At 44.7% G+C, this 20,946-nt stretch overlaps 2 protein-coding genes across 3 annotated transcripts in view; both read left to right on the top strand.

Moving 5' to 3' along the window:
• TENM4 (teneurin transmembrane protein 4) overlaps nucleotides 1-20,946 on the top strand; it is a 740,746-nt gene that overhangs the window by 417,776 nt on the left and 302,024 nt on the right. The window lies entirely within an intron of this gene.
• LOC309636815 (protein kish-A) lies at nucleotides 9,371-10,542 on the top strand. The gene has a single exon (XM_082410389.1). The coding sequence runs from the start codon at nucleotides 9,413-9,415 to the stop codon at nucleotides 9,629-9,631; it is 219 nt and encodes a 72-aa protein (XP_082266515.1). The 5' UTR covers nucleotides 9,371-9,412; the 3' UTR covers nucleotides 9,632-10,542.

A 20,946-nucleotide genomic window follows, 5' to 3' on the forward strand; every position in this document is an offset into this window, starting at 1 on the left:
TTATATCTCCCCTTTCAGAATAATATATTTAAAAGTACATTTTATAAAGTACTCACTGAATGCATGGTACCGTGGTAAGTCCTTTATACACACCTAATTAAGTCTTATAATGAGAAAACTAACAGGCAGACAGTTAAGTAAATTACCTCAGGTCACATAGATAATGATGATGTTGATAGGATTTCGTCTCAAAACTGATTTTTTAAATTGTGCTTTTTACCATTTTGCTCTGCTCTCTACTCACACCCCATTTCTTAATCATATAGTTTCATACTTCTGTGCTTTTGCTCATGTTATTCCTTCTGTCTGTACTGCCCTTTCTCTCATCTACCTGTAAAGCCCAGTTCCTTGCTCAAGGACACATCAAATGCTGACTTTGGCAGGAAGTGGGTTTATACACCACCAAGAATCTATAAGGTGAAGCCCTGACAGTGCCTGTGCTGTTTTAAGCCACTGGAATTCTGAGATGAGCGAGGTACGTTTTCTGTCCTAAAGAAACACACAGTCCAATTAGATAAAGAGTTCTGTGACAAGTGAGATCAGTACAGGAGAGAAGGGAAGACTGGGGACTTGGAGGGCCCTAAACCAGCCTGGAGTGGTCAGGGAAGGCTTCCTGGAAGAGTGATACCTGAGATAAGTCTCAAGGATATGAGGACTGGCCAAAATGTAGAATACTACAGTAAGAAAAAATTCATTGTGCCTACATTTGAGGGCACAGTGGCAGAGAGGCCAGAGCCATTGGCATGGTGGGAGGAAATCCTCTTGGAAGCTGCTCTTTCTTCCTGGTCTCTCTCTCCAGCAAGTTTTTGTAGGTCTGAATTCCTGTTCTTTTCCTAAGAGAAGTGTGCAGTAAGTAACTCTAACTCCTGCTTACCAGAAGGCACAGAGAATTAAATTCCTTTCGAATGGATCTACTTTAAGACTGAGAAGTTAATGGCTCACAATTTTTCAAATTTAGGGAAAATCCATAGTTGTCCCAACTTTATAGCTTGGTGTTATTGGATAATCAAACACAACTATTTTGTCAAAATAGAATGGGATTTCCCCTGCCCCCTTCCTTGCTCTTTCCAGCTGCCTCCACAGGCAGTGGCAGAGGGAGGGGGAGCCAGTGTTTCGCCTGGGTCCAGGCCCACATTGCTCTTTTTATTCTAGACTGTAAAATTGGCCCTTGCAGACAGAGGTTAATTTCCCACTGTGAATTCCCTACCAAAGTAGCATGGGTCCTGGGGGTGGGGAACCAGAGGAGAAATAGCTTCCAGGTGCCACCTGGTCTCCTCACGTGGCTGTGAGAGAGGCCATGTGGGGAAAGTACAAGGAGCAAGGGCTTTGGAAGTGCACAGACCAGGGTTTGAGCTGAGCTGTTTACTAGCCAAGTTCCCTGGGGCTGGTGTTGTAATCTCAAGCCTTTGGTTTACTCTTCTGTAAAATAAGGACATACCACCCTATTAACCATGGTAAGAGATAGAACAGGCCTGATACAGTGCTTATGTGAACAAACAACCTCTCGGTTGCTAGGTACAATACTGTCACTGTGTGCATGTTTCTTCCTCTGGGCGTACTCCCTTTCCGAGTTATTTGGGTAGCCTACCTTCCGGATATTTCCTCCCTATCAACAGAAGTAATAATGAATCTTTTTTTTTTTTTTTTAAACCTCAAAGGGGATGTGAAGTGTAAATGAGAGGATAGAGACATTTTCAAACCCTACATTTCAACATTCCACCAGTGTTTCTTTGCAGGACTCCACTGGCATTTTGGGTGGATGTTGTTAGCATTCCTGACTTCAGGGTACTGGGTATCGGTAGCAGCCTCCTTAGTCATTGTGACCACCAAAAACCATCTCCAGGAGCTCCAGCCACACCCAACACAAACACACACACACACACACACACACACACACACACACACACACACACACACACACACACACACACACACGATGCACCATCTGAGTAACCAGCGCCATGTGACAACTTGATCTCCCCTGTCCGGAGTGTACCATCTCTGTGCCCTGTGTCCTAAGAGCATTACTATAGAACCAGCATTCAGATATGAAGCATTATTTTTAATGTGCATTTATTTTTAATATCTTTTTTGTAATTACACAACTAATACATGGTAGTTGAAAAAGTCAAACACTAGAGAAGTGTGACAAGTGAAAAACGAAAGTCCTCAACATTAACATTTTAAACATTTGTGCTATTTTTATTATAAAAGTAATAAAGCCACGTGGTTAAAAATTCAAACAGTGCTAAAGGGTATGAAATGAAAAGTAAAAGTCTTTACCATCAACCCCATCCTGTCATTAAGAGTTTTAATGCATCTTTCTAGAAATTTCTATGCAGAATCACATGTGTGTATACCCTTTCCAAATACATGTGGAATCATGTACTCTATCTGCTGTTCTGCAAGTTGGTGCTGGTCTGTTTTTCCACTGAATAATATATCTGGTAGATCACTCCCTAGCAGCACATTTAGATCTTCCTCATTCTTTTTAGCAGCCTCAGAATATTCCATGGAATAGAGGGCCCTGGTTGTTTCCATGTCTTCACTGTGACAAACAGTGCTGCAGTGGAGATCGTTGTCAGAACCAGCTGCAAAGTCCTGTTGTTGACAGTGGTACCAAGAGGGTACAAGCACAGGTGGGAGGACACACCCAATTGAGGCCAAACCAAGCAGGAGAGACCGGAAGGGCACGTGATGGGAAGTCAGGATCTCTGGGTCCCAGACTCAGCTCAGCCACTCTGTCACTCCGTGACCTTGAGAGACCTCTTAGGGCCATAGTTTCCTCAGCTATAATATTCGGGGGTGGGACAAAATGACATCTATACCTCTAACATAGCTCCGGTCTAAAACCCTGAAAATAAGTTCTAAACTGACACGGTGATCCCATAAAGGAGGCAGAAGAGGGAAACCATATTTACGCTCTGCGCTGGGCCACGGCTGCATTTCTGAAGCGCCGCAGCTTGGAAGGGAGCGAGCAGTCAGGGAGGGCCCTCCGTGGGGCACAGGAACCTCACTAACCCGTGAGGTTAGCGCACAGGCGCTGGAGCTCGTGAGCCTGCAGCTGAGAAGGCTGAGCTGCGGTTTAATTACTCTCTGTGAATCTGTCGAAGGCCTTCTCTAAAGAGAGTTCTTAACACTCATTCTTCGTGTTCTCAGAAGATGAAGCAAGAGCAAAGGAGCTGAAATGAAGCAGGGGAAATGTTCGTGGGATGGAAAGGGACTTAATTGATGATTAAGATTAAACAAAAAGTAGAAAGCAGAATTTGCTACCGAAGGATATTGTGAGAGTCTCTCACTCTAGATGTATTCAAACATAGTTAAAACATCTGCCTAGGGACAGAAGAACTGGGCCAAAACTATTTCTAGGTGCTTTCCTGTGTCCTGTGATTTTTCCACGGTCTTTCAATGCTAAGTCCTAATCAAAATGTTCCCTCTGGTTAATGTTAACAGAATCAGGCAAATCTTGACACTAATGATTAATATTCTAATGAAGAGAGTTGGTATCAAACACAGCTGTTGATAAGCTGTGGAGTTCAATAGGGCTAATTTATTAATAAACAAGTTGCAGATTTGTATTTCTTCTTTGTAAGATTTGACAGTATTCAGGCCTAGAAGATTAAGGTTAAGGGGATGCAGCTAAAGAGTGCAATAGCTCAGGTCTGGGCCTTTGCTGTGTGGATATAGCACAAAAAGAAAAAGTTAAAGGGAATCACAAAGACCACAGAACAACTAAAAACCAGGCTCTGCTTTGAGAAGCAGCCACCTGAATCTTAGCCCTCAGGCAGGACAAAGATGATTGGCCTTGTGAATCCTTTAAGATTCAAGCTCATCTGTGAGGGCTGCTCACCATTTAATCCAAATGGCCCTTATGTATTAGTTTTCACCTGCTATGTAACAAATTACCTTCAAATTTAGCCGCTTAAAACAGCAACAACAACATTTATTATTTCACACAGATTTTGTGGGTCAGGAATTTACTAGTGGCTTCACTGAGTGGTCTAGCAAAACTGAAAACTCTCATCACATTCTGTCTGCCTCAGCGTTCCTGCACTTCCATTTCAGGAGGGCGAAGAGCCCAGAAGAAAAGAGAGAGCTGCTCCTTGTGAATTCAAAATGAGAATCAAATTTTATGCAGGGATTGTATCCTTCTCCTGATGCATCCTAGAGGGAGACTGGGACTTGAAAGGACAGGGTCCATCAGATGTGGCAGGTCCCCTGAGTGCACGCAGGATAGCTTGGGGCAGTGCCCCTGTTTTGTCTGTATGAGCTTCCTTGCTGGTCCTCAGATCCCTAGGGAGCCCGGGGAGACCTGATGACAGTTCGGGAAGTAGGCTGATCTTCACCGAAGCCAGAAGCCATAAAGAAAAAGAAAGAAGAATAGAAGTTAAGCATTTCTGCGTGACAAGAAAACAACAACATGAGCATTTTGTCAAAGGAAAGTGGGAAAATATTTGCATTTTAGAAAATACATTAATCTTTTTAACATACAGAAAGCCTTAGAATCAATAAATAGAAAAAGTAAACAACCCAATAAGAAAAAATGCAGACATGTACATCAATTCATAGATACATTAATACAAATATCTGATAAACATGGAAAAATACTCAAACTCACTAATAAAGTAATGAATATGAAAATGATTTTAAGATATTTTACATCTATCAGATAAGCAAGGGTTAAAAAGTGTAAGACTATCCAGGGTTGCTCAGGTTTTGGGGAAACGTATGTTATTGGTGAAAGTGTAAAATCTGTACCTCCTCTTTTGGAAGGTGATTCCACACTATCTTTGTAAAATGTCAAATATTCATGTTCTTTAACCCAGCAATTTATCTTTGGGCGTGTGAAAAATCTCATTTGAGTGTGGAAAAAAATGTGTGTCTGACATGTCTACATCAAATGTCTAGTACGGGGCTTGGCACAGAGTGGGTATCAAACCAGTGACGTTTTTATTAACAAGCAAACACTCGTAAAACCAGCGTGTTTCTAAGCACTTTCCATATTTTCATTCATTTAATTCTCACAGAAGCCCTGTGAAGCAAGCACCATTCTTATCCCGTTTTTATCTCATTTTACAGATGAGGAAACTGAGGCATAAAGAAGCTAAGGAACTTGAGTAAGATCACAAGGCTAGTCAGTAGCAGAGCCGGGATCCTATCCCTGACTGTCTGGCCCTAGAGCAGAGATGTTTAGTGGGGCTATTAAACGTTCAAAATGTGGCTCCTGTGACTGAGGAGCTGGATTTTTTGTTTAATTTTAATTAATTAAAACTAAAGTTTTTTTAATTTAAAATTTTAAATGGCTAGGAGCTCTAGAGTCCGTGTTCTTAATCACTTTGCCGTTACAGGCGTACCTTTTTGTTGCACTTTGTTTTATTGCGCTTCACAGTTGTGTTTTTCACAGATTGAAGGTTTGTGGTGACCCTGCATCGAGCAGGTCTTTCGGCGCCACTTTTCCAGCAGCGTTTGCTCACTTTGTGTCTCTGTGTCATGTTTTGGTAATTCCTCAATATTTCAGACTTTTTCATTATTATATTTGTTATGGTGATCTGTGATCCGTGATCTTTGATGTTACTGTTGCAAAAAGATTACGACTGGCTGAAGGCTGAGAGGTCGGTTAGGATTTTTTAGCAATAAAGTATTTTTTAATTAAGGTATGTGCATTTTTTAGACATAATGCTATCGCACACTTAATGGATTATAGTGTAGTGTAAACATAACTTTTACATGCACTGGGAAACCAAAAAATTCGTGTGACTCGCTTTATTGCGATATTCACTTTATTGCCTTGGTCTGGAACTGAACCCACAATCTCTCTGAATTATGCCTGTGTTAGTTATGATTAGTGATAGTAGTAGAACCAGCAGCAGCACTCTTTTGCCTCATTAGAAGGAAGAATTTTATGGCAGTCAGAGCTGAATCAGACGGGAACAGCCTGCCTCTGGAGTGAGTAGTGAGTTCCTTGTTCCGGGAGGTATGTCAGCAGCAACCTTGTCTTGGAGGAGATTCAGGCGTTGGATCTGGGAGGGCAGATACAGAAAGGGGGTGGACAGGTGTTGATTTTCAAGGTCCAGTCCAGCCAGGAGACTCTGATCCTAAGAGACAGATGCAGTCTGCACCCCTCATCCCACTAACAAGTCAGGTGAGAAACTGTGTCACCAGAATTTTCCTTTTGAAGTACTCTCAAGGGCCTCTCGCCCCTCAGAGGAGGAGGAATTAACATTTACTTGATATTTACTCTGTGCCAAATACTGTGCCAGGCGTCATTTATAATATTCTAAGCCTCATACCAGTATAACAAGGCAGATGTTGCAAATCCCCATTTTGCATCTGAGGAAATTAAGGCTCAGGGAGATGAAGTAACTCATTAGAGATCACAAAGCAAGAGGCAGAGATGGGGCTGAACTTAAATCCGTCTGATTCCGAAGCCCAATCCCCTAGATGAGAAACCTGAGGCCCAGAGCGGTGCAGAGAATCCAGAGTCAGGAGGGCCTGGGGACTTTGTCCTGGCCCACTTCTTCTCTCCTTCCCATTGCTGGAATCCCTTCCCCATGATCCCTGACGGATGACCAGCCACTTCTTCTAGAACATTCCCTGAGGCCTCCCACTTTATAACTGAGAAAACCAAGTTCTGGTTAGGCTGGCAGTTTGCTCAGAGGTAGAGAAAGTTAGTGACAGGCTGAGCCTGAAAGCCAGGGCCTCTGACTCCCTGCCCTCAGCTGCCACCCCATCCCCTCCCCCACTCCCCCAACCCCTAGCTAATCCAAACCACCCCACTTCCCTCACTCTACCACCCCCACTGTGATCGGAGGCCGGCCAACTCCAGAGGCTGAGCAGAGCTCGCCTTTTATCCTGATTCATCTCTTGGCTCAAGACACAATCTGTGAGTGGAATGCCTCCCCTCTGCCAGGCTCGGAACAAGGCAGGCCAGGCCTCTCCCCACCTTCAGGAGGCCCTAGGTCTCCAGCACATACACATTGCTCGTCAGCATCCCCAGTTAGACTGTGAACTCCCTGCAGGCAGAGCCGTGCCGTCCATCTGTGCCCCCAGTGCCTGGAACAGGGCCTGGCACGCAGTAGGCATCAGTAATGTGTTGTTGAACAGACAGCAGATGTAAAAAAGAGCAAAACAGAAGCACAGAGAAGGGCAGTTTAGCTGACAACGTGTAGCATTAGCAGAGATTCCGAAGAGCGGGAAAAGCAGGGACTTACCACCAGCAGGTGATGCAGGGCCTGGGATGCCTCAGCTGGGCATCAGGAAATAATTTCTGACATGGAGAGCCATCTGTCGGCCTTTGGATAAGCCCCTCCGAGGGAAGTGCGTTAGCCAGGGCCTGGCTGGATTGTTGGGCGATGCAGCTGGGTGGGACACTGTCAGCCAGGAGAGGCAGGTCCCCAGGGAGTGTGAAAGCATCCCACGGTGGCAGGCCCAGGGAGGGTGTGAGGAGGGCTGGAGGGGCAGCATCCAGCTTGCCCACCTGAGGCACAGTGACTCTTGCCTGGTCTGGCGGCGGGGGACCCTCTGAGAGGAGGTCAAGGCTTGCAGCAGGGGTGTCATCACTTGTCCATCACAGAAGCAGACAGGAAACGGGAGCCCAGGGGGTGGGACGTTGGACTCTGGCATCATCCCTGAGAAGAGGGCAACTCTAACCACCAGTTTTCAGAAGAGGCTACAGCCCTCAGAGGGCCTGGGGCCAACATGAGACGAGGCCTCCAAGCATGTTTGCCTCATTAGACGAGAAATTCAAGAGAGCAGGGGTGGCCCTGTTTGCTTGCCACTGGTTCCCAATGTCTGGCATGCAGTACTTGCCAAACGGGGGATCCAGGGATTATTGTCCATTAAGGAAAGTGACGTGTCCTTGGAGGGAGACCGAGGGCACACCCCCACTCCCAGCCCCTCAACCTGTCTGCAGGGCGGGTATTATCATCCTACTTACTAGCTGAGGAAGCAGCAGCAGAACCATCATGCAGCCGCCTTCCCCAGCTTCTTGGGAAGAGGGTCCTTCAGCCTTCCCTTTGGCGAGTCCTGGCCCAGGGACAGAGCCTGCAGGAGCTACTTGTCGTCGGTGAGAGGGAACTGAGCTACCGTTTGCAGGCCACCCGGTGAGAGTAGCAGAGCAGCGTCCTGGAAGAGTATGGGCTTTGGGACTTGGGAGACCTCACACTGGCTGCCTGAGCTGTGACCAGGCCAACTGTAACATGGAAACATAACACCTACCGCTCGGAGTTATTGTGAGGATTAAGTGAAGTTCATCGAGTGCTTAGCATAGGGCGTGGCTAAGAGGGAAAAGCACAAGTAGGAGGAATGAATGTTTATGAAGACCTGTCTACAGTGAAGTGGGAAATCTGAGGATGCCTTATACAAAACCCCACCTCAAACTGGCTTGAACGATCACTGTTAACTTCAACATTTATTATCTCACTTAGCAAGGAGTCCGGAGGTGGTGCGACTCCAGGCCTGCTCGTCAGAGCTCAGATGTACCTTCTTGGCTTCAGCTACGGCAGCCTCAGGGATTGTGTCCAGATGGCACAATGTCCAGGGCACCCCGAGACCTCTCCTCCTATCTGATTGGACGGTGGTTCACATCCCCCCAAGAGGAACAGGACTAGGGCTTCCCTGGTGGCGCAGTGGTTGAGAGTCTGCCTGCCAATGCAAGGGACACGGGTTCGAGCCCTGGTCTGGGAAGATCCCACATGCCGCGGAGCAACTGGGCCCATGAGCCACAAATACTGAGCCTGCGCGTCTGGAGCCTGTGCTCCGCAACAAGAGAGGCCGCGATAGTGAGAGGCCCGCGCACTGCGATGAAGAGTGGTCCCCGCTTGCCGCAACTAGAGAAAGCCCTCGCACAGAAACGAAGACCCAACACAGCCATAAAAAAAAAAATCAATTAATTAATTAATTAATTTAAAAAAAAAAAAAAAAGAGGAACAGGACTGTTGCGATTTATAAAAGTCGGGATCCATGACCTGACACATCTCGAAGGCATGGCTAGCTGAACGAGTCAGGATTCTGTTAGCAAGGGCCATTGCTGCTGGTAGGCACCCAAGAGTGGCTGCTACAAATGGAAAATAATACAATAAACTCTACTCCCCTCCCTCCAGGGCGATTATGGGGGATGCCATGAGATAATAGACGTGAAAGGGTTTTCTGAGCCCTAGAAGACTCTGCACGCAGGATGAATTGCTGTTATCCTTGTAGAATAATTTTAATTCTATTGTAGGATAATAGGCGGTACTTGGATGGAACCATCCATCCTGCTTGTGGTTGTGCTTTCTTGTTCATCAAAACCTCACACACACACACACGCGCGCGTACACAACTGCCATAGAGATATGACAATTATCAGCATTTGAAAGTAGGCCGGGCCCCGGGCCCGGAAGGGTGATGTGGCTGGGGTTTCGCCGGCCTCACTATGTCTGCCATTTTCAATTTTCAGAGTCTGTTGACTGTAATCTTGCTGCTTATATGTACCTGTGCTTATATCCGATCCTTGGCACCCAGCCTCCTGGACAGAAATAAAACTGGGTTGTTGGGTATATTTTGGAAGTGTGCCAGAATTGGTGAACGGAAGAGTCCTTATGTTGCGGTATGCTGTATTGTGATGGCCTTCAGCATCCTCTTCATACAGTAGCTTGGAAAAATGCCAGAATTCAGTTGCAATCAGATTTAAATATGAAAAAAAAAAGGACTTATCTGCAGAAAATAATGGAAAGAATGGTTAACCCTTTTATCTCTGAACATTGAATGAGATAAATTTTCATCTGCTGTTCTCTATTATTTTTGTTATTGGACCAATGTTCTATATAAATAATTAGGATGTAACCATTTAATACTCAGAGTTTAAGTATGTCTGTAACAATCAACCTCAGTACTGTCACTACAATATTACATCCTGCATATGTCATTCTATTGTGTCAGATACCAGTTTTTAGTGAGGTATCTTTAAGGCACATAGGAGAAAACAAAATTGGTAAATTACTTAAGTTCCTTTCACCGTGATTTGGGAAACGATAAATCTTTATAGAATGAGACTTTTTGGACTAGCTTTTTTATTGAAGAAAAAAAAAGGTTCAATTCGTGTTGATAAGGACTGCATTCATATTTAATAATGCTTGCTTTTCCTCTGGCCACATCATTTTGAGCATTAACCAGAGTACCTCTACTGTTAGCAAACTGTAGTTTATTACAGGTATTTAAACTATTTAAAACAAGCCTATGCAGTTCTTAAGGAGGAAGATAAATGAGAAGTGACTTAAGAGTGCTATTGAGAAAAATGTTCCTATTTAACATAAAAGAATTCAGAATACCTGACTGGTGTTATTGTCTCTGAAACCTCTGGTTAAGTATGGATAAATGTCTTAAGCATAAATTTGACCAGCTAACTGTCGTTTTTGGAATAAGACTACATGCTTAGAGTAAAGAGCTAAACTGAATGATAATCTTATATGGGTTTTTCATTCTTTTTAGTGTTAGGTCTCTACATTTTAATTACCCCAAAATGCAAACTGTGTTTTTGTTTTTTAATACAGCACTTTAAATCTAGTTTATGTTTCGTCTATCAACTTGAACTGGAATCTTGTGTAACTTACTACATGATGATAAACAGTTTTCACATCTACTTACCATATGCCATGGCATAAATGTCTTTGAGCTTTGATGATAAAGGAGGACCTTCAGTAATTTAACATTGGAAATGTGACATAAATTTTGTAGTAGAGCAGTTATTACACATTTATGGTTAACATTTCAAAATTCAGTTAAAGTTTCAAAGCAAAGGAGAACTTCTTAACTAAAAATTGCCCGTTATACATAGTATTAATTAGATATTGTTGTCAGCTGTTAATTCCCCATAAAGATAAAAAGAATAAACTTTTTTTTTTAAGAAAAAAAAAAAAAAAAAAAGAAAATAGGCCGATACTTCGTAGTGATGAGGTGATGGATGCCAGTGCTCTTGGCAAGGCTGGATGCATGGGGAGGGGTTATTATGGGATATGACATGGACTTGGGCGTCAGACAGACGTGGCTTCCAACCCAGCGTCTACAGCTTCCATGCCGTGTAAGGTCGGGCATGTTATTTTATTTTATTTTTTTTTTAATTTTATTTATTTATTTATTTATTTATTTTTGGCTGTGTTGGGTCTTCGTTTCCGTGCAAGGGCTTTCTCTAGTTGCGGCGAGCGGGGGCCACTCTTCATCGCGGTGCGTGGGCCTCTCACTGTCGTGGCCTCTCTTGTTGCGGAGCACAGGCTCCAGACGCGCAGGCTCAGTAGTTGTGTCTCATGGGCCTAGTTGCTCCGCGGCATGTGGGATCTTCCCAGACCAGGGCTTGAACCCATGTCCCCTGCATTAGCAGGCAGATTCTCAACCACTGCGCCACCAGGGAAGCCCCGGGCATGTCATTTAATTTCTCTAGACTTGTGCCCCCATCTGTACCATGGGGATGATAACCCCTTTCTGCAGTTGCTGTGAGAATAACAGATAAAGTGCATCAACCACAGAGCAGGTTGTGAATCAGTGACAACAGCAGGTGCTGATGGAGAGCTTACGTTATGCCAGGTGCTTTCATGACCCAGCTCTTTAATCCCCACACGACCCTGTGAGGTAGGTGTATCATCATCCCTATTCTACAGAGAAAGAAACTGAGCCTCGGGGAACTTAAGATCATTCCCAGGCTTCTACTACTACTAAGTGGCAGAACTGGGATTTGAACTCAGACAGTTGGCTTCAGAGTCCATTTTCCAACCTCTGTGTTAGACTGCCTCTCATGCCTGTTACTGTCACTGATATTAATAGCACAAAACCACCTCTGCCACACCTTATTATGGACCTTGGGCTCATTCTGTCACCTCTCCAGGCCTCAGTTTCCTCATGTATAAACCCACAGGTTGGGCTAGAAGACTTTGCTCCTTTTAAGAGAAGTGATTATGAGCTCAGGCTGTGGCTGGAGTTGGCCACCTGGGGCCACCTCCTGGCTCTCCCATTCCCAGTCAGCCCAGTGACCTTGGCCAACTGGATTGACCACTGTAAGTCCAAGTCTCCTCGTCTCTAATGAGGGTAAGCTTGTTGTGAGGATTAAAATGGATGCATGTCTGTACACAGCTTGCTATGATATCTGGCAAAGGGAAAGTTCCCAATCAGTGGTAGCTATTGTTATCATTGGTGTTATTAACAAGTTATCTCTCTTCTGCATAAAATTCCTCTGAGAGCAAAAGACTCAGTTATTCAGGCAGAAAGCCTGAGGGCAGTTTCTTTCAGAAAATCATAGACTTACAGAACGTAGTCACTTAACCTTCTTTGAACTTCTCTGCTCCCCTCTGCTAAATGGGGGTAATAAATAAAGAGAAACTCAGAGCGGATATGAGGATGAAGCGGAATCACATAAGTCAGCCTGGCTAGTTTGTATTATTGGGGCTCTACGAGAGCTTAGAAGGCCACCGTGTAACCATGGGAATTTTCAGCTAGAGACCCAGAGAAGTTGGGTGACTTAATTCAGGTGTCCCAGCCTAGTTGCTCACCACTGCTGGGCTGAGAACACAGGGAGTAGGGGCCGGCCCTGCAGTCTACCAGAGGCCTCTATAGCACCGGAACCCTGCTTCTCTCTCTCATTCCTCTCTCTACCACTTCCCCACCTCTCCTCCACACATACGCACCGTTAATACTTGCAGTTCCCTACCTTGGGCCCCCGCACATGCATTTCTCTCTGCCTAGGACACTGAAACCAGCCCTCCACACACACACACACACACACACACACACGTGCACACACCACACACCAGCGCACACCCACAATGCTGCCTTCCTCTGGCCAACTCCTGGTTCACCTTTAGGCTTCTGCTTAAACAGCGCTTCCTGCAGGAAAGTGCCACTGTGCCCCGTGCTCCATTAATCAAGGCCCTGCTCTCTGTGTTCCCACTCTCCCAGCACTGTGGGATAATTGCCCATTCAGGGTTTGCTCGGCCACTGAACTGGAAACTTCTCAAAGGCAGATAGAACCCAATCTGATTCCCCTCCCCAGCTCCACGGTGGTGCTGGTTGGAGTCCCCTGGGGTTGCTGAGAACTGGGGCAGGATCTAGTTGTCAGGACACTCCGGAAGGATGCTTGGCCTTCTTCCCCAAGAGGGTGGCACTCTCCTCCCCGGACGAGCCCAGGGACCTGTGACAAATTACACAGAACCCATCCCCCAGCCTCACAGACCACTGGACTCTGTGGACTTGGCATGTAGGAACATTCTCAATAGCTTCCCTACCCTGCAGGCACCTCTCTCTCCTCTCATTTCCCCACACCATGTGAAATCTGAGGCAAATGCAGTCCATGTGTGCCTGCCCAAGAAACACCCAAGAAGATTTATACTCAAGCGTTGCCCAGGGCCCTCCTCTCCAGTAAGCAAGAAATCCCATTTGCCAGCAGGGATCCGACTCTGCTCGCCAAGGAGTAAGGGGAGATCTGAACTCCTGGGCTCAAAATGTTGAACGTCTTTAGCTTCCAAAATACAAATTCTTCCCTCTCCGGATGAGCCTCTTTGGTTAAAAGAAACAAACCCAGCCAACCTCTTTCTTTTCCAATCCAGTGCCCTCCATCAGGGTGCCTATCCTTCCCCGGGGAGCCTTGGAGATAGGGCTTTCCATTAGCTAGTTGTGTTGATTTCTCACTCCATTTCTGGTGTCCAGTCCCCCACCATGGGGCCATTGATCTTGGTGTGGCTGCAGCAAAAGCCTGGGTACAGGGTCTAACCTACTTGGGTTCAATCCTGCTCCTCCTCTTGCAAGCTGAGTAACTCCAGTCTTTCTGGAGCTCCTTTCCTTTGTCAGTAAAATGGGAATAATAGTACCTACCTCGCAGAGGTGTCACAAGGACAAAATGTGATGATGTTTGCAAAATCTCCTTTGATAAAAATGACCACCAGCTGAGGAAGCCCCATGCTGGCAGGACAGGGTGATATGGTAGACAGAATATGGGCTCTGGACTCAGACCTGGACTTGGGATTTACCACCTATAGATCTTGAGTAAGTCACTTGGCCTCTCTGTGCCTCACCTTATTCATCTTCAAAACAAAGCTTCTATAGTATAAGCTCTACAAGGACAGTGTTATGAGTTGAATTGCACCCCCTCCAAAAAAAAAAAAAAAAGATATGTTCGAGTCCTAACCCCTAGTACCTCAGAATGTGACCTTATTTGGAAATAGTGGTCATTGCAGATGTAATTAGTCAAGATGAGGTCATACCGGAGTAGAGTGGGCTCCTAATCCAGTATCACTAGTGTCCTGCTAAGAAGGCAGCCATGTGAGGACAGAGACAGGTGGAGGGAGAAGGTCCTGTGACATCGAAGGCAGAGGTTGGCGTGATCCAGCTGCAAGCCAAGGAACAGCAAGATGGCCAGCAAACCACGAGAAGCTAGGAAGAGGCAGAGAATGATTCCTGTGCAGGTTTCAGGGGAGCGTGACTCTGCCAACACTTTGATCTTGGACTTCTCGCCTCTAAGACTGTGAAGCCATAAATTTCTGTTGTTTAAAGATACTCAGTTTGTGGCACTTGGTTACAGCAGCCCAAGGAAACTTGCAGCTGCCCAAGACAGGCACTTCACATGATTCTGTTTCTCTTGGTGTCCCCAGCTCCTAGCAGAGAACTTGACATGGGGGGTGGGGGACCTCAGTGATTTGTGAAGGGAGTGAGTGAGTGACACTTGCTCTGAAGGGCATATCGGAAACGTGTGTAAAGTGCTTGGCGCAGCACTCAACACACAGACAGCATTTGGTAGATTCCTTTCCCTTCCCTTACCATCTCAAAAGCTCCTTTCTGTACAGAGTATAGTTTGGGATAAAAAAACAACCCCGTTTTGGGACTTCCCTTGTGGTGCAGTGGTTAAGAATCCTCCTGCCGATGCAGGGGACACGGGTTCGAGCCGTGGTCCTGGAAGAGCCCACGTGCCGCGGAGCAACTAAGCCTATGTGCCACAACTACTGAAGCCCACGCCTGTAGAACCCGTGCTCTGCAACAAGAGAAGCCACCGCAATGAGAAGCCCATGCACCGCAAGGAAGAGTAGCCCCAGCTCTCTGCAACTAGAGAAAGCCCACACGCAGCAACAAAGACCCAACACAGCCAAAAAAAAAAAAAACAACCCCGTTTTTCTTCCAGTTTTTGTCCAAAACCTCCTACAGGGTCTCTGGCTTTGAGAACCTCTCTCTGGGGAAATTCAGTCTTTGGGAGACCCAGCCGCTTGGGAGCAGGTTTAGGCAGCCATCTCTTTACTTGTGCACTGTCTCCCCCTGACTGCTTTCCTTGATTTTTCACGATTCCCTGGAGTGGGAGTAGAGAAATTTCTGGAAAGCTTGGCCTTTACTACATTTGTGCTTTCCCAAAAAAGTTTCAAAAAGTTCTGTGGAAACCTGATGGGAAGGAGGCTTTGGCACAGTGAGTAAGCTCCAGGAAAGCTGTTTAGAATCAGGGCATTTATGGGAGGAAACTATTTAAGGAAAATTCTCTCACTGTATGCTTACATTCACACCACAGGGCCTTCTGGTATTTTTTAAAACCTTTTGTTGAAATATAATGGATATTTGGAAAACTACACAAACGGTACATATACAATTCTGGCTTTATTTTTTATATGGAGTTTTTTTTTTTTTTCCTGGTTAATCTTTGCCCAGTTCATTGATTACACTAATCCTTGACCCTCGTCTAAGACTGAAAGATAGAGTGAGTTTCTAGGAAGAACTAGGGCTCAGGTGGCTGGGCTGAGTTGGAATCCCAGCTCCACACTCACTAGCCCTGGGGCTTTGAGAAAATTGTTTAACTTCTTTAAACGTATAGTCCTGTTCCCATGGCTGATGAGAGATCAAGGAAGTAAACCCTTGAATTTACAAGTGCATGTTCTTGTTTATCACTCTTATTCATATGGGCTTAGAGTCTAACAGAACAAGACCCAGAACCCAGCCTTGTGCCCACCAGCTGGGTGACCTTGAACAGCCTCTCTTTGAACCTCAGATTCTGCATCTGTCAGCTGGAGAGAGCCTAACACCTTCACAGGGGGTGTGAGGGTTGGGCAAGATGATGTATATATAAAGCTTCCACAATGCTGCACACACAGTAGGTGCCCAGTTAATATCAGTGCCCTCCCCTCCTTCCAGCAACTTGGCCCTTTTTTCTCCCCAGCTCCCTATCTCTTGCCTCTTCAATACCTCCACCCTTCCTGCAATGTCTGAGTAGAAGTGGGGCTTGGCAATCAGGTTGTGCTCTTCCTGTGTCTTAGGGCCTGGAATTCTGCAGCTGTGTAAGTTGAATCTGGGAGAGGGAACTATATATTATATATATATGTATGTGTGCATGTGTGTGTGTGTGTATTTTTTTTAACCCAGTGATTTTGGGAACAGCTGTTGGGAGGCACTTTCTTAATCAAATCTCACTGCAAAAATGCAAACTGAAGCCTTCCCGTTCAACAGAGCGCTCTGTGACCACAGATTGTTTGAGGCTCACCATAAATTTCAGTGGCTCCTTGATCATGTTTGCCAGCAGATTTTGACAGACAGAGATAATCCAGTTTGCCCTGTGCCTTCCCTCTCCCCAACATCCCACAGAAGGTGGCCTCTCCGTCAGGCTGATTTGAGCCTCCAGCGGCCTGGGTGGACCATCTTAAATCCCTTTGGAGGCAGCTCTTGGAAAAGGTTAACAGCACCTGGGAGAAATCTGGGGTGGCAGCTGATAATCAGAGCTCCATGGGTCTCCCATTTCCCCTGCCCTGCCCCTCAGCACCTCCCTCACCGCTCACCCCCGCTCCACCGGCATCCCTGTCTCTCTCACATTAAATAATGCGTTTGTTTCCTTCACCCATGAGACTGGGCTCCCCTCTAGGGGAAGGACTGGTCTTAGCTCTCTGTCTCCAGTACCCAGTCAAGGCCTCACACGAAGAGCCTGCCTGAGTGTATAGCTAGGGCTGGTAATAAAGGGAAGCTGGGGAAGACTGCCACTGTTGAGCACTTACTGTATGCCAGGCCCATGGTAGGCCCCAGATATGCATGCTTTTATTACATACTCTTCACAGGACCCCTAGAAGGTAGGCCCAGATCCTGAAGATCCCAGAGCTCTAAAAGAGGAAGCAACCTACCCGAAACCACAGTAACCAGTTTTAAATTCAGATCTTACTGCTGCCCCTCCCCTGGGTCGGAGTCCCACTTAGCCCCTTACCAGTTGTACGTCCCTGCACTAGTCCTATCGCCTCTCCTAGACTCAGTTTTTCTATCTGTAAAATGGGGGTGATGGTCATTACCTCACTTGGATATGGTAAGGATCAAATAAGATCATGGATGTGAACATTTTCTGTAAACTCTAGAGTAAATACGATTCACATGTGGCCATTGTTTTATTAGTAGCTCAATAAGTTAAAATAGATTCCAGTACGTACTGGGTACCCACTATATATGAAATCATTGTGTGGGCTGTGAACATGTGGAGATAAATAAAACCAGTCCCCGCCCTCAGGGAACTCACTAATAAGAACACGTATGCCTAGTGGCCTTTGGTTTGCAATATGCACATCTGTAATCTGGCCCCCTGGCCACCTCTCAAGGTTCATTTCTCAGCACTCTCCTCCTTACACTCCTCCAGCTGTACTAGCTTCCTTGCTGTCTCTCAAATGAACTTGCTTCTACTGCCCCGACTTTGCAGTTGCTGGGCACTCTGCCTGGAAACCTCTTCCCCCAGATGTTTGTGTGGCTCACTCATTTACTTTCTTCAGGTCTCTGCTTAAATGTCACCTCCTCAGAGAGGCCTTCCCTGACCACCTTACTTAAAACAACACACCCACCCCATCACGCCTAACCTCTTATTGCATTAAACTTTTCTTCATAGCATCTATCATCACCTGATCTTGCTCTGCATAGTTATTTGCTTACTTGTGTACTGATTTTCTCCTCCACTAGAATGTACGCTTCTGAGGGCAAGGCTCTGTCTTCCTTGCCTATCAGTGATGCTTACAACAGTGCCTGGCACGAGGTCGGCACAAAATAAATATTTGATGAAAAAAATCAATGCCTGCCACTCAATAATAAAAAAAGACAAATAACTCAATTTACAAACGGGCAAGTGATCTGAATAGACATTTCTCCAAAGAAGACATACAAATGGCCAATAAGCACATGAGAAGATGCTCAACATCATTAGCCATTAGGAAATGCAACTCAGAAACCACAAAGAGATGCCACTTCACACCCACTAGGCTGGCTGTAATCAAAAAAGGACAGACAATAACAAGTACTGGCAAGGATATGGAGAAATTGGAACCCTCAAACACGGCTTATGGGAACGTAAAATGGTGCAGCCACTTTGGAAGATGACCCAGCAGTTCCTCAAGAGGTCGAACACAGTTACCGTACAATCCAGCAGTTCCACTCTTAGCCGTATACTGAGAGAAATGAAAGCGTATGTCCACACAAACACTTGTACGCAAATGTTTGTAGCAGCATTATTTGGAAGAGCCAAAAAGTAGAAACAACCCAAGTTTCCATCAACTGAAGAACGGATAAATAAAATATGGTACATCTGTACCATGCAATGTCATTCAGCAATAAAATGAAATGTAATCCTGATCTGTGTTACAACATAGATGAACCTTGAAAACATTATATTCAGTAAAAGAAGACAGTCACAAAAGAGCACATATTATGTAACTCCATTTATATAAAATGTCCAGAATAGGCAAATCTGTAGAGACAGAAAGTAGATTAGTGATTGTCTAGGGCTGCAGAGGGTTGGAAGGAAATGGGGAGTGACTGTTAATGGCTGTGTGGTTTCTTTTTGGGGTAATGGAAATATTCTAAAATTTATTGTGATGGTTGCACTACTCTGTGAATATACTAAATGCCATTGAATCGTACATTTTACATGGGTGACTTGCATGGTATGTATTTATATCTCAGAAAAGCTGTTATTACAAAAAAATCAGTGAATGTCCTCATTTAATATACCTGTATCAAACAAGCTAGCGGGCAGCAGATAGGTCATCCTTGTGTGAAGACCAGAGAGACCTAAGTCACTCTTTATTCAGTGTTGATGTGGAAGGTACACCAGTCACTGGGCTTCCCCAGGCGGGCAGGTGAAAGCAGAGTTCCTTTCCTGGTGAATGCTTAAAAAAACCAAAACCAAAAAAAAAAAAAACCTGGCCCTGAGAAACCTGTGAGGAGGAGAGCTGGAGATCAAATGAGCTGAGCCTGAGAAATTTACTGTGTCCTGTTTTCCAGAGACTATTTTCCCAACATAAGTCACAGAGACAGATGGCCCCAGACCTGCTTCTGAAAATAACCACTGTTGAGGAGAGGAGAGTTGACTTAGTGGGAGCTGCCCTGCTTGGGGAGTAAGACCCACAAAGATTTAATGGGCTGGAAAAGAAGGCGACTTTGGACCCAGGAGATTGTGGTCTGCCAGGCTCATCCCATGAGGGACACAAAGCAGAAGCTTCTGTCTTTGCTTCTTTCTGTGTGTGTGTTTTCTTCTTTTTAAAATAACTTTTTTAAAAAAAATCTTATTATCGCATTTGTTCCTTGAAAGAATTAGAAAATATTAAAAAAATATAAAAAATAAATTTATTCATAATTCTACTGCCCTAAGGTAACAGGCATTAACATTTTTGTTAATTACACACACACATACACACACACACACTCAAACAAATGTCACAGTTATTTTTTATACAGTTTTGCCCCATGCTTTTTTAATATCCTATTTCCCAGGTCCTTAAACATTCTTTACAAACATGGCTTATAATGTCTGCATATTAACATTCTACTGATATGCCTTAATTTACATAATTAGTCACTTTTTAACATAAAGGATGTTTTTCTTTTTTAACATTTTTTTTAAAATTTTACTTTTGACTATTACAAACAGTGTTGTGATGAATACCCTTATAAATAAATCTTCTGAGAAGTCATAATTGTGTTCTTGGGTAAATTCCTAGAAGTGGAGTTGCTCAGTTAAAAGCTTTTCCCATTTTAAAAATCAACTATATCAAATTATATTACCAATCTCAGTGCATAGAATCTTGTTTGTATTTAAAACCAACATCTATTTTAGCACCTACTAGATGCCAGGTATTGTCACATTTATTATTTCATTTTCTCCTGAAGTTTTAAAAAATAATTTTTAAAAGTATAAAGATAACTATATATGCTCATTGTAGAGAATTTTGAAGACATATTTTAAAAATTAAAAATTGCCCATATCAGTGATAACCATCGTTAAAGATTTTTTTCAGCCAATCTTCTGTATAGGAATGCATTTATACAAATTCATTTAGTCTATAAATGTCTTATGAGCATTTACTGTACTGAAAGGACCTAACTTTTCATTATAAATGAAATGGTTTTTATTCTGCATTTTTCCCCCAGTCTCCTTTAATCCTCAAAACAACCCCTTGAGGTATGTACTACTGTTACGCCTATCTTGTAGAATGTTGGACCACAAAAGAACCTTAGGGTATTCTTCTCCAACTCCCCAGGTGGGAATGTGAGGGCCAGAGAGGCCAGAGGTCCTGCCCGTGATCCCACAGCACACTGTTGACCTGCACCCAGATCTCTTGACCCCTAGTCTGTTGCAGCAAACTGTAGCCTCTGATGTGGAACTGAATCTATACTGCCCTCAAATGGGGTGGCCGTATAATTGTCCAGATCAGGACCTCTTTAGAGTAAAGGCAGGGCACTATGATTAATCGTTGCAGGATAACAGATGTCAATTGGGGCTGTCACTGGCACAGCAGAACAAATGGTCCCTCTAGTGCTCTAGCTTCAGATTTCCAGCACTTTGAGATGCTTGCCACAGTAGATTTCAATCCATTTAAAATAACAGTGGGAACTGGTTCTGCAAACCTTTTCTAAGCTGAGACTCTGAGCCAGGCCAGGACACAGAGATGAGCAGCTGTGGTCCCTGTTGGGCAGGCTGGGCTGTTTCAGCTACAGGCA

Source organism: Balaenoptera physalus (genome assembly GCF_965194825.1).
Source record: "Balaenoptera physalus genome assembly, chromosome: 10".
Lineage (NCBI taxonomy): Eukaryota > Metazoa > Chordata > Mammalia > Artiodactyla > Balaenopteridae > Balaenoptera > Balaenoptera physalus.

Coding starts and splice junctions, on each gene's coding strand:
- LOC309636815 (XM_082410389.1), top strand. CDS start 9,413: ATGTCTGCCATTTTCAATTTTCAGAGTCTGTTGACTGTAATCTTGCTG.